This window comes from Opisthocomus hoazin, chromosome 4 (assembly GCF_030867145.1).
Source record: "Opisthocomus hoazin isolate bOpiHoa1 chromosome 4, bOpiHoa1.hap1, whole genome shotgun sequence".
Taxonomy (NCBI): Eukaryota; Metazoa; Chordata; class Aves; order Opisthocomiformes; family Opisthocomidae; genus Opisthocomus; species Opisthocomus hoazin.
Window position 1 is genome coordinate 75,458,180 of NC_134417.1, and position 12,535 is coordinate 75,470,714.

The window sequence follows — 12,535 nt, forward strand, 5'->3', positions numbered from 1 at the left end:
CTTCTGACATCCAGCCAAGTCCACATCTGGCCGGCTTGAAGTCTCTGAACTGCTGAAATCAGCCAGCTCTTAGGTCCTCAGGGACTGACTTTGGAGGCTGTTCGGGATGCTGTTAGGGTAACTGTATTAAAGAATGTGAGGCTGTCACAAGTGAGCCAATATACGTATGAGGGATACATAGATACCAAAGGTGGAGAAATAACTGGCACATCAAAGCGGATGGATAAGAAGATCCGTTGGGTCAACCAAGCCCATTCCTGTTTGGATTCCCTGAAAAGTATTTGCTTCTTTTGCTTTATTGTGGTGGTGGAGCAGAAATACATTTGAATGAGAACAAGGAAAGAGTAGTATGCAGTTCAGACTTTATTTTCTCTTCTCTCTTAAGATGGGATGTGACTAGAGCTATTATATAGATTTTTAATTATTTTTCAGTGTTAGGTATTTTATTCATTGTGCTACAACTTGTCATTCTCTCAAGAGAACTTCTGAGCTTCAGACCTTCTCACTGTCTTGTACTGGATGCCGCAGAAGCATCCAATAACTCCCAATGGTCAGGGAGACACCTTTCCTGGGTAAACATTTGCCCCCAAGAAATTGCATTTGCCACCTCCAGCAGCCCAGTGCCTATAGCCCCTTAGGCTGGGAGATGGAATACTTCCTGAATGACAATGTTTTACTGTTTTAGGATCACCACTACCTGGGCCAGCGCCGTTGAAATATCTCTTTGTGTTTGAGAAGTTTACAGTTAAAGATAAATAGTTTATTACAGTGAAAAGCTAGGCATTAACTTCTGTGTTTGAAGACAGATACAGAGAAAGCATGTGCTAAGACATGTCTTGATTTAGCTGGATTTCAAGGTGATTTCTCTTTCTCCTCAGTTCCCCACGTGATTCCCACAGCTGCCTGGGGCAGGGGACTAGTCCTTTTAGTAATACTAGTTTTTAACCTTTTCGTTCTCCAAAGAGGATATAAACTTGTCTTTCTTTGTATCCCCTTTCTCTTGTTGGTTGTAAGATCATCCTTAGGGAACCCTGTGACCCTTAGCATTTATTACTGGTTCAGCCAGGGCATCTCTCATAAGCTAAGCAATTGTCTTCTGACAACGGTTTAGCCATTATTAGGAAAAAAAACCTGTAATGCCCTGCTGTAGTGCATGGGCCTTGTTGAGCATAACACTCCATTTGTTGTGAACAAATCTGTTTATGGAGTGCAAGGATGTCTTTTTTTTAAAGACATTGTGGATTGTATGTTAACTTTTTATTACTGAACTTCAGCATACTATTCAGTAGGCCAACATAAATAGGAACAGTGAAGCTGGATCATTAATAACTCTAAGTAGAGGCTAGAATTTATGGCAAATAAATGCCTTTTCAGGCCGTGTGTTCAGGTTACTTATAAAGGAAGATTTCCGGAGCTGGTAGGATATGTGACTTTTTGTCTTCAAATTGGAGGAAAGACATGATGGCATGTTGGAAGTCACATGGAGATTTATTTTCTTCAAAATAACCTATTCAGAGGTGCCCTATCAAGCATTAGCTGAGATCTGCCTTATGAACAGGAAAAAAAAAAGAGGTAAAATAATTGAAGGTATATCAACAAAAAGGCATTTTAAGTCTGCAGTCTTGTGTCAAACCAGAATTATCTTGAAGGTTCCGTTTGCTTAATCACCAGATAAATCTCTCAGGAGGCTAAATGGGCTCAACTGTAAAAAAATATGTTCCATAAAGAGCTTTAGAGATCTGCTGTTACTGCCTGATGGGGATGAATTCGAAGTATAATAAAACTTAGTGATAGCAAACCATTCTGATGAATCAAGTTCTAGAAGTCTGTACTGGTATTTTACACTGATACTGGGGGTTGTGCTCTTACACTGCATCATGGATTTCCAAAAGACTTTACAGGCAACACACGTCCTTTCTGAAACACAGCCAGAGGTTTAACGTGTGTTTTAAGACAGGCAATGGAGAAAACCTATCTACAGTTGAAGGTATAGTGAGAGGGAAAGAGGATTTCAGTAGGCAGGATTTCAAGCTGGACTTGGTGTGGGTGGCTGGGAAAAATTGTCTTCTTTTATGAAGAAACCCAAAAGATCTTAAATGGCTGTAAGTATTTTGACTTTGACATACATCTTATCTGAAATATATTGCCCCCAGCAGCAGAGTGCCTCCAATGCTGTGTACTGGGGAGTTGATTCAGTTCCAATTCAGAGGCAAGCATAAAACCTACCAAGTAGTTACTGTGGTTTCCTGCAGCAACTGTGTGCTTTATAGAGGCATTGAGCTAATGATCCAGCACAACTCTGCTTTAAAATTGTGACATTTGCAAGGATAACAGGGTTTGATGCTGCTGTTTGTCCATAAAAGCATGTATGGTTTAGAAAAAATGGGATAGAGATGGAGGGAAGTGTTCTTATGTCATTAGCCTAAGCATATATTCAGCTGTTGTGATACCTCTAAAATGTTTTGTGCAATTGCACTGGAAATATTTGTTGGTAGTAGAGGATTGGATAATGAGTTGTGCATTCACTAATATTTAAGCAGATGCTCTGAGCTGTGAATCGTGTTTCAAACAGTGGTATGTGGTGCCCGTAGTGTACACAGGCTCATGAATGCCTTCATTCATGCCCATCTGTTAAGGTGGCAGTGTGCCCACATACGAGTGGATTGGTCCTTTTCTGAAAAGCGTAGTGCCAGACTGCTATGAGTTTGGATGGCAAGCTTATCTAACGTTGCAAACTGCATCTCTGTTGCTGGAAATCCCTTCTCAGTGTTAGGGCTGAAGCATTAATAGGTGACTTGGTGTACTAGGTTACCCGGGAGGATATTTTACGTGTTGCAAGAAACTACTGAAACATGGCAGAAGAGAGAAGACCGCCCATCTCCAAGCACAGCGGGATACTGAGAGGAGGCAGCTGATGGCTTGTTCCATAGCAGAACTGCCTAGAGACAGCCGAAGCCAGCTATTGCAGTCAGGCAAGGGCAGATGGTGTTGGGCAGCAGAACAGATCAGATGGATCTCTTCACAATATCTCCTTGGTGCTTGTTAACGGAATTAGGCCAAAAGGCATTATCTTAAATGGCTGCGTAATGTCCTGCATTGAACGGTGCAGAGTACTTGCAGCAAATTCTGAAGTTAAATAAAAATGTATGTGGTTGTCCTGAAAAGCTTTTTGAGTTAAGCAGGCACAATTTCAAGAGAAATCTGGTTATTTGAAAATAAGAAAAAACATTAATACTTTTGCGTCACTTTAATCTAAAGTAGGTGACTTTCATCTCAGATCCATAACCAGATGATGCTGATGCTCAAATTCTAAGCTCTGGATCTCATTTCCATGTATCTGACATGGATAAGATCCCTGTCCACAGCACTAGGAACTAGACGATCTTTAAAGGTTCCTTCCAACCCAAACCATTTGTGATTCTACAACTGAGGGCAAAAATAAAAAGAGTTCAAAAGTGAACACCTTGGGGTTTTTGAGTTAAGGTCCTGCTCAAAATTTTTCATTTTTAGGTTTAGGATTTGTAGCAGTGACAATTCCATGTATTTTTTTCAAATCTTTGACTTCTGATCTTTTGAGACATTATAACATTGCCCATTCCCTCTCAATGTGGAGTGTAGAAATTTGATGATTGAAAAGGAAAATGAGTTTTTGATCTATTTGTATGATTTTTATAGCTTAAGAATCAAAGTAAAAGGCAATGTGTCTTAAATACATTATAAAATTGTTAGAGCTGCCTACAGAGTGTTTGGCTTAGTCCTCCTAATGCATATTATTAATTGACATATAGTGAAGTGACTTCCCTAAAATACATCTGAAGTACCTTTCTAGTCAGTGGAGATACGTGTGCGAAGCGTTTAGGCCAAGATTCTGTCCAAGTAGCTGAAGTCCTGAACGTCTTCAAGGTTCTTCAAGGTACCTGACTTTATCCATGGTTTATCTCTGGGACTTGCATTAGTAGGACTGATTTACCAGAACTCTACAATACAGGCGGAAATTATATGCCTGATCTAGGCAGACTGAATCCCAGTCAATACACCCTGGGAATCTGCACAATATTAATTAAAATATTTTCACCTGGATCTGATGCCCAAGGTGAAGGGCAAAATTATCATAACATGCACAGTGAAGTTAATCTGAAAAACAGAAGACTATTTTGTGTTGCACAGAAGTATTGCTCACTATTAACATTACAGAGCTCTAGGTTTTTTGTTCTGTTAAAGAGTCTTTCTAAATGCTGTATATCTTTTAAGCAGCAGTAACACTGAGGCTATAAAACTCATTATTTGCTCATTTTTTGTGAGGACAATGTCTGTTATGCTTTTGAACATAGAATTGTTCAATGTTAGTTCTCTTTGCACTGTTACTGTCCTACCTGTCCCGATAACAAAAATTTACTGTAGTGAGCGAGGCACCTATGTCGACTTTAGTCATTGTCTTTAGAGAGCGTTGTGTGCCTGTCCATCATGTCAGCTGAATAACTGAGCTGGCTGAATGCTGTGTCAGCCAGCTAAGTCTCTCTTCCTTGTCTGTAATTCTCCAGCTCTAAACATACTTGACAGTTAGCTGGTGACCTTAGAAAGTCTTTTCATCTCTGACTCCACAAGTGGTAGCGTGACTACTGGGACAATGTTTTGGCAAGGGTAATAATAGCCTAAAACACGTTGAGGTTAAAAGCAAACATCTACATGCATTTGTCCATATGGCAAAGATGAGCTACGGTTTATGAAGTCTCACGCACAGCTGCAGTAACTGGTACATTAACAGGCACTGTCTGACTTTTCTTCTTCTGGTTTCTAAACATTTTTTTCCCCAGATCTTTGTCCTTTAAGGAACAGAAACTGATGTCTAGTATTTAAATGAATTTCAGGAGCTGACGAAACAGAGGATACCACATTTCCTTATGCACAGTAAATAGGTTTTGTGACATCCATCAGCAAAACCTCTAAGCATTTTTAATGAGATTTATGCTGCTATCATGGTCTAATGCATTCTAAAAGCAAAAAGGAAAAATTAATTCTTGTCAGATTTTTGGTGGGCAGAATAGTCTTTTAGAACTGCAGAGGGATTCCCTTGTTCTCTTCAGAGCAGCCTGGGTATGTGGGTGAATCCTGTGCTCATCCTACACTCCTAGCTCAGCAACCTATTGCTGCATGTTGTTTGTCACTGTAAGGAAGGCTTGTCTCTGGGAAGAACAGTAGGGAATGGGGGTTTTGGTAACCAGAAGGCAGAAGAGGCTGATGTGAAGCAAACCCAAGGCTTCTCTGTGTTATGTTTCTTTTGTTTGTTTTTTAGCTAGGGAGAGTGAGGGATGGAATGCAGTAGCCATACGTTTATATATTCTTTGCAAGAATGTGATTCCACTAAGATGAAAAACATGAGCATGGTTTTTCATGTACTGAGCTTCCAGGGCAGTGTTTCTGTAGCCCTTTGCCTCCAATCCATTAAAGATTATTCAGTTTTAAAATTGTGCCCTGAAAGTTCACTATAGGAGACTTGATGCTGACAAAAGCTTAGAGAGGGCAGTCAGCTGAACATCCTGGTGAGTCCTGATGGGAAGGACATACTCTAAGAATAACTTTCAGGAAAGCCTAAGAAGCAAGCAAAATATAAGTATAGCAATTCTTGCTGTTCAAAGTCCATGCCAGACCACATGCAAGTTATGGAAGACTAGGTAGAAATGGATATTGGCCCTTGGGAGGGCATTGCAACTGTTTTTGTCATACAAACGTAGGAGGAGATTTTCAAAAGGCCCAAAAGGGAATCAAACTTGGATCACATCTTTAACAGCTTCCGCAATGTGCTTGACCGCTGGGCGAAGGAGTAGTTCAGAAGTGTCTACATTGAAATGGGGAAATGAGAACAGTTTTCTCCAACAGAGCCTTGCCTCTGCAGCCTTCACGGTGAGCTGCCACATGCCAGCTCACACCATGCTGCATTGGAAGTGATGTTTTCTTGGTTGATATCCAGCCAAATGCCACAGCTGCTCATACAAATGGTTCAATGCAAATCAATGAGATTTTCTAGACACAAGCAGTTAATATTTCAATGAGCAACCGCACATAGAATTGCTGTGTCGAATTTCACGGCAAAAAGAGTTGTTGCCCATGCTCAGAAAATTCTGTGCCTAGAAGGTTTTCAAACCTTGCCATTTCAATCATCTGAAAAATTCTGCTTTCAGATCAACTTTAAAATGTTCGGAGTCTCTCCCTGCCAGTCTTTTTTGGCGTTGTTTTTCTAGTGTGGAAGAATCAAAGATGAAACAGTGTGTTTGCTACCCCCTGACAAACCTCAGGCTTTGCTCTGATTCTGCAGCTGTCCTAATGTGTGTAACTGTATATTGGGATAAGAGGTCATTATATCATTCAGGTCTTTCTGAGAAACTTCTCACTGGATGTTCTATTTACACAAGCGTGTTCATGTGTGTGTGGATTCATTTTGGTTTTCCAGCTAATTTTCCAAGGAGGAGTGGGCCTTTTGCTGCATGCTGTTCCCTTCCCTATATGTAGAATTTGTCAGATTCCCAGAACACGTCTACCTTGAAACATGTCAGTCCAATAACAGTGACAAAAGCACATGAAATTTTGCACCGTGGTTTGATTCAACAAGCCATAGCTTTTAAAGAAATAACTTGATTCTGTTGTAAAAAAAAAAAGAACCACATGCCAGCAAAGCACAGCAGCTTCTTCTATCTCTCTCAGCCCACGTCTGCCATTTTTGCCCCCACTCTCCTAAATATGTCTGTGCCACACAAAGGACGTAGTCCTGGGCTTTTGGCCAATATCCTGGGCTTGAATTCCCACATAGAAAAGCATTTAGTCAGGGAAATAATATCATATGGCAGCCAGTAGGCACAATACTACCTCTACCGCCAGAATGTACTGACTCTAAATGAAACTGTGGCAGATGGCCTGAAATGTTTCAGTGCTTTCTTTCTCTAGATCAGGATTACCCAATTAATTTGTACTACCATGCATTGGGTCATTCAACCAGGTTCTGGTCAGACAGGTGGGTGCACTGGATCTAGCTTTGGTGGACCAAGCAGGGTCTACCGGTGGGCTAGGGGCAGTGCACAGCTGAATCCCTGGGACAGCAGTCTGCTGGTGGGGCCAGGCGAGTGGGAAGGAGTATGGGATCATCCCTCAGGACACCAGGGACAACATCTGTTGGAATGAGAAGAAATGGACTCCTGGTTCAGCTCGTGACTGAGTTCACCATTTGAGCAGCTCTGTTGTAGAGAAGGGTGGCATTTTACTTGGTAATGATGCTTGTATACATGCTATAGCTGCAGAAATAGCTTTATGTTACTGTTTAAGGAGTGTTGTCCTCATGCATGGTACATGGTAGATAGAGCAAAAGGCCAGTAGGAACGTTCTGTTGTTGCCATTAGAGAAATTCATAAGTGAACAAAAAGGTTATTTTTGTTCAGAAAATGGTAATGCGTAGGGAGATTTGATATAGCTTAGGGAAAATATACAAGGAAGAAAGAGTCAGATATGACATTGAGATTTTGGTGGTTTGGACAGAGAAGGGCTAGTGCAATCATTTTTAGCATGGCAGAATCACTTGGCAGAGAAAAAAGAGCAGCTATCATTTTGCTAGGTTTATTAGGGGGAATGACTTTGAAGTGTAACCTAGTAAATACAAACCATCAAACCAGAATTAGACCAGCTGCATATTACTGGAATAGCTGAAGGAAAATGCCCTTGTCTGTTCTATCCTCTTCTCTGGGTACATGTTTTCACTCAGTTAAGAAAAGTCAGTGGAATTGCATTTAAAAGTGTTGTCACTTCACAGTCTGTCACAGGGCTTTTGCCAGCTCCCTTCAAAAGGAGTTGGTGCCTAGAACTGTGCCAGCTGGTTGATCTGATCATCCCGTCACTTTACTAGAAAATCTAAATATACAGCAGTACGAGCTGAAATATGTCTGCTGTCCTGTTTTGCAACTATTCTGCATTTGGATGAAGAACTACTTTCACATTAAAGCAGTACTGAAGCTCTCTCTATCTCTCTGTTCTATAGGTTGTCATTTTGTATTTTGAGCCAAGTGTATTTCGCTGTGTTCTCCTAAGATGGGTTCGTCTTCTGGGCTTTGCTACTGTTTATGGAACTGTGACGCTCAAGCTGCACAGGTATTTCACATATTATTAATTTCCATCTCTGTGGTAGTTTGTGCAATCTGTGTGGGTACTTAGATGGAAGCGCTGCAAATATTATCATAAACAAGTGCCATTTCTGATTTTTAAAACCACTGTGTGTTCTAACTATTCCTGCTCAAATTATGTGCTATTAATCGCAGTAGAGAACTATGAATGCAGACAGGATTTGATGGAAAAATACATACATCAGCTGTAAAATTGTGCAAGAACCCCTTTTCAAAGAAGGTGAATGTGTTTTCCTTCAATATAGGAAAATACAGAAGTGTTTATGGAGTGTTAAAGTGTTAAAAAGTTACCCTGTCAAGTGTTCATGGAGAGGTGCTTTCTAAGTGTTTAGATACAGCAATGGTGGGTAAAATTCTGCACTATGGCATATATGCTTCCTGTATTTTCCTATGGCTTGTAAGTCAAGGGCTGCTTTCTTCAGGCAATCGCAGCAGACAGGCTGCATCCTCACAAGTGTCAGTGCCTGCCAGCACAAATGTGTGGCAAGTTCTGGGTTCCACGAGTTTGGCAGTGCATTCACATGCGATTCAGACACCCAACTTTAAATCCCACCTCTACAGTCCCCTTAAAAACTGAAGACTTTTTTGGGTGTGCTGGAGAAAATCCTAATGCTTTTTCCTCTTTAATCTTTCATGAAAATATTAGTGGTATATTCTGTAAGTATTTTTATTGAAGCGAAGAGATATGCAGTATGTGTATATAGGTACTTGGACATCTTGGATGAAGTAGGCTTGCTCATCTTTTTGTCTTAGTTTCCTTACTGTATTGGCATGTTGGATAAAGGAGGTTTGATATAATGCTCATAAACTGAATGAGGACTGAGAATGTCTTGTTTCACGTTTCACTACTGGCTTGTCACATTTTAGGTGGAAAACCCTGCTTTCCCGTTGAAGTAGAGCTGCTTCTTGCAGCTCACTTTTATTTGTATCCCTGGTTACATGTGTACATTTTGCTGTAAACTCTGTATAATGCTATGTCTGGCCACGTCTTTGCATTGAAATTCATCCAGAAAATCCCACCCCCTCATGGTATTTTCTGGGATGAACAATATCTGATGCAAAAAAGAATAACAACTAGATCATTATAGAAAATACAGAACAGAACTGGTGACTATGCTTGGATGGTTCATTATCTATAGCTCAGACATATAAAGAAACAACTTAAGACTATGGAAGACTCGGTTGTGTATACGATTTTTTCATGATGTGAGGAAGCAATATCCTGACAGGGCAGCTGATCTTCAGCTGTTCAGTGTTACCTGGCACCTGTGCTGATGGGGTCAGCAACCAGGACAAAGATTGAATAAGAAACCAGGAGTGAACGACATCCTCATCCTTAATCGGCACAAAACAATGAAGGCTAGCACAGACTGGACTGTATCAACAGGACAGCAGCCAGAAATTTGAGGAATGTGATTATTCTCCTTTACTCGGCATGCCTTAGACCATATCTGCAATGCTGTGCCCAGTTTTGGACTCTGCCAAGACATCAGTGAACTTGAGTGAGTTCAGCAAAAGGCCGTCGAGATGGTTGGGGCTTGGAGCACTTGCCCTGCAAGGAGAGGTTGAGGGAACAGGGCTTGTTCACCCTGGAGAAGAGATTCATTGGAGCAGCTGTCTGACACCTACAGGGAGATTACTGAGAAGATGGAGCCATGCTCTTTGCAGCGATGTATATTGGGAGAACAAAAGACAATGACAGATTGAAATGGGAGTTGTCATCCTTATAGAATATAAATTAGCATCACGGTCAATGTTATACAAGAAAAACATTTTCACTATCAGGGTAATTAAGCAGTAGAGCTGGTTGCCCATGAGGCTGTGAATTTCCATACATGGAGGTTTTCAAGTGCTGACTGGGTAGAGCCATGAGCAACCTGGTCTGGATTCAGCATTAAGCCTGCTGTGAGCACTGGATGGCCTTCTGAGTTAATTCCAACCTGCATAATTCTACATCTCCTTGTGAAACATGAAGAGAAAAGAAACTCTGGTTAGTATATTAATCTAGAATTACTTTCTGTAGGAATCTATCTTTGTTTTCCACCCAGGTATCCCAACCATTCATTTCCTACATTCATGTTATTGTAGTCCCTTTTTTAGCACTGAATATTTCAGTCGGGGAGTGTGCGTTGCAACAAATGGAGTCAATTTAGATGTATGTTTTATTTTATATGTTTGCAAGTTATACTAATTAGGAATAATATGATGCTGATAGAATTGGGTAGAAAGTTTTGACAGATCTAATTTAATCCACAGTCATTGCAGGGTTGAAGAATGGTTTATTGCAGGCACCACAAATACTCATGACAAGCACTGGTTCCCTCCTGCAGGTAGCCTGTGTCTTGCCTGGGGGAAGAACTGATTGCTAGCAAAGAATTTGTGATTTTTCTAAGTTTAATGGGAAAACCAATACTGTGTAAAAGCAGCTATTAATGATAACTAGAAAGTCTAAAGCTGTATTTCTCAACAAATGAGGTGCTTTGAGTATCACCGGAGCATGAAGGTTATCCAAAGCCAGGTAGGAGACACTGGAAACACTTGTTTTCTTTGTGGCTTTTTTTTCCCCATGGCTCCCTGCTTCCCAAGGAGGTCTTTGAAATTTTGTTAGGGTCAAGCATCAAAGAGAAATCAGAAAAGTAGCCAAAAGCAGATGCTTAAGAAAGAGTAGAAGAACAGGAAAGTCATGTACTGATTCATTCTTTGAACACCCGTTACAGTCGATCTCTGCAGTGCCTCATCTTAAATTGCCTCTTTCGTATTCATTGTGCATTTTTAAAATAATGTGCTGATGTTTACGGGGGTGGAAGGATGGGGTAAGGAAATGAGCTTGATTTCAGAAATCTAGCTGTAGAGCCATGAACATAAAACTCAGTACTTTCCTCAGCAATGAATTCTACAAAACAATTCTCTCAAGAAATAATGATATTTCAAATTTAACCTTTTGGGTTTAAAAGAGCTGCTGATGTTGCTTCTTTCAGGATATTTATCTGACTGAAGATTCTCTGTGTCCTTTTTCAAGCCCTGTATTTTATGAACAGGTTATCTCATCATTTTTAATATTTTGTGAATTTCTGCGATGTTGGTGTCAGGATTAATATAGAATCCTTTATTCTGGTTTGAAGCATAAGAATAGAAGCAAGCTGTAGGTATATACATACAGACTTGTGTGTGTATACATAGGATAACTTAGACATTTTAGAATAATGAAACCCAGGAATAGGGTCTCTAGTTTATGGGAGTCTCCAATTCTTATGTTACTAAGAGAAAAAGAGGAGAGTGAGGAGGTGAGGAGAATGAGAAAGTATGGAGAAAGTAACATTCCAATTACGGAAAACAAAACAGTGACATACAATGGCTTTTTTGTAAGTAGTGATGGAGGGATGGGCGCGTTAGTGGGGGAACAAGAAGATATTAACACTGTGAGGGAACTCTGCACTTCATCTAAATGCTGTGCTGAGATCACATTGCTGTGCCTTGCCATCTGGTACAGTTGGAGCAATTAGTGGCCCTTCCTACAGATCTTTGTAGATGATAAAGAAAGGAGGAGGAGAGCAGTGTGGGTAGTGTGCTGTGCAGCGTGTCATGTGTCGTGGTTCAGCTTGTCTGCTTCGGCGGGGGGGTTGGACTAGATGACCCACAGAGGTCCCTTCCAACCCCTACTATTCTGTGATTCTGTGATTACAGAAGAGAAGACTCGTGCTAGCAGAGAAACCAAAGGATATGTCAGTTTGCTTCTTGAAGCACTTGGGTGGAGGTGTGCATCAATGGTGAGAACATGAGAGAGGAGGACATGGCGTAACCCCTTCTCGTAGCTAGGGAAGGGAAAGAACATACAGGTAATCCCATCTAAAAGTGGCTAGTGGGAACATGGTGCAGAAAGGGGCAGAAGGTACTTCGGCGGCTGGAGCCTGTACAGCTGGGTGGTCCTTAGGCCAGTATTTAACACTTCATAGTGCCAATAGATGATCATTCCATAGTGCCAACACACCACTACCCAATGCTTCCGTGAAAAGGGGCACTAGTGATGGACTGCAGAGAGAAGTTTTGTCTTGGAGTAGTGGTTACTGTATAACCTCAGCTTAGGTGGGCAAGGAAAGTGAGAAGGGCATCGGCTGTAGCAGTGAGCTACCCTTTCTTTTTGAAATTAATCAGGCCCTTGTGGTCATTTTAGTTGAACATTCCAGAAAAGCGGGAGATTTAATTTCTCTCACATTATTTGCTTTTCTTCTTATGGAAGGCAAGTGTGAAGTGGCTTCAGGCAGATGCATTCACTGTTGGATTTTGCCACTGGGTGGGGTCTGTAGTGGTTGTTATCCCACGTGAAACAAAAGGGAGGGAAAAGTGTTTTGGAGGCAGATGTTGCTGTTGCAGAA

The 12,535-nt window shown here is 41.0% G+C and overlaps 1 protein-coding gene across 2 annotated transcripts in view; it reads left to right on the forward strand.

Annotated features, from left to right (window-relative positions):
* GPR158 (G protein-coupled receptor 158) overlaps nt 1–12,535 on the forward strand; it is a 209,119-nt gene that overhangs the window by 142,033 nt on the left and 54,551 nt on the right. For both annotated transcript variants that reach the window (XM_009945434.2, XM_075419553.1), the window contains exon 6: nt 8,021–8,130. In XM_009945434.2, the coding sequence (XP_009943736.2) occupies nt 8,021–8,130 (110 nt within the window). The remainder of the gene's footprint in view (nt 1–8,020; nt 8,131–12,535) is intronic.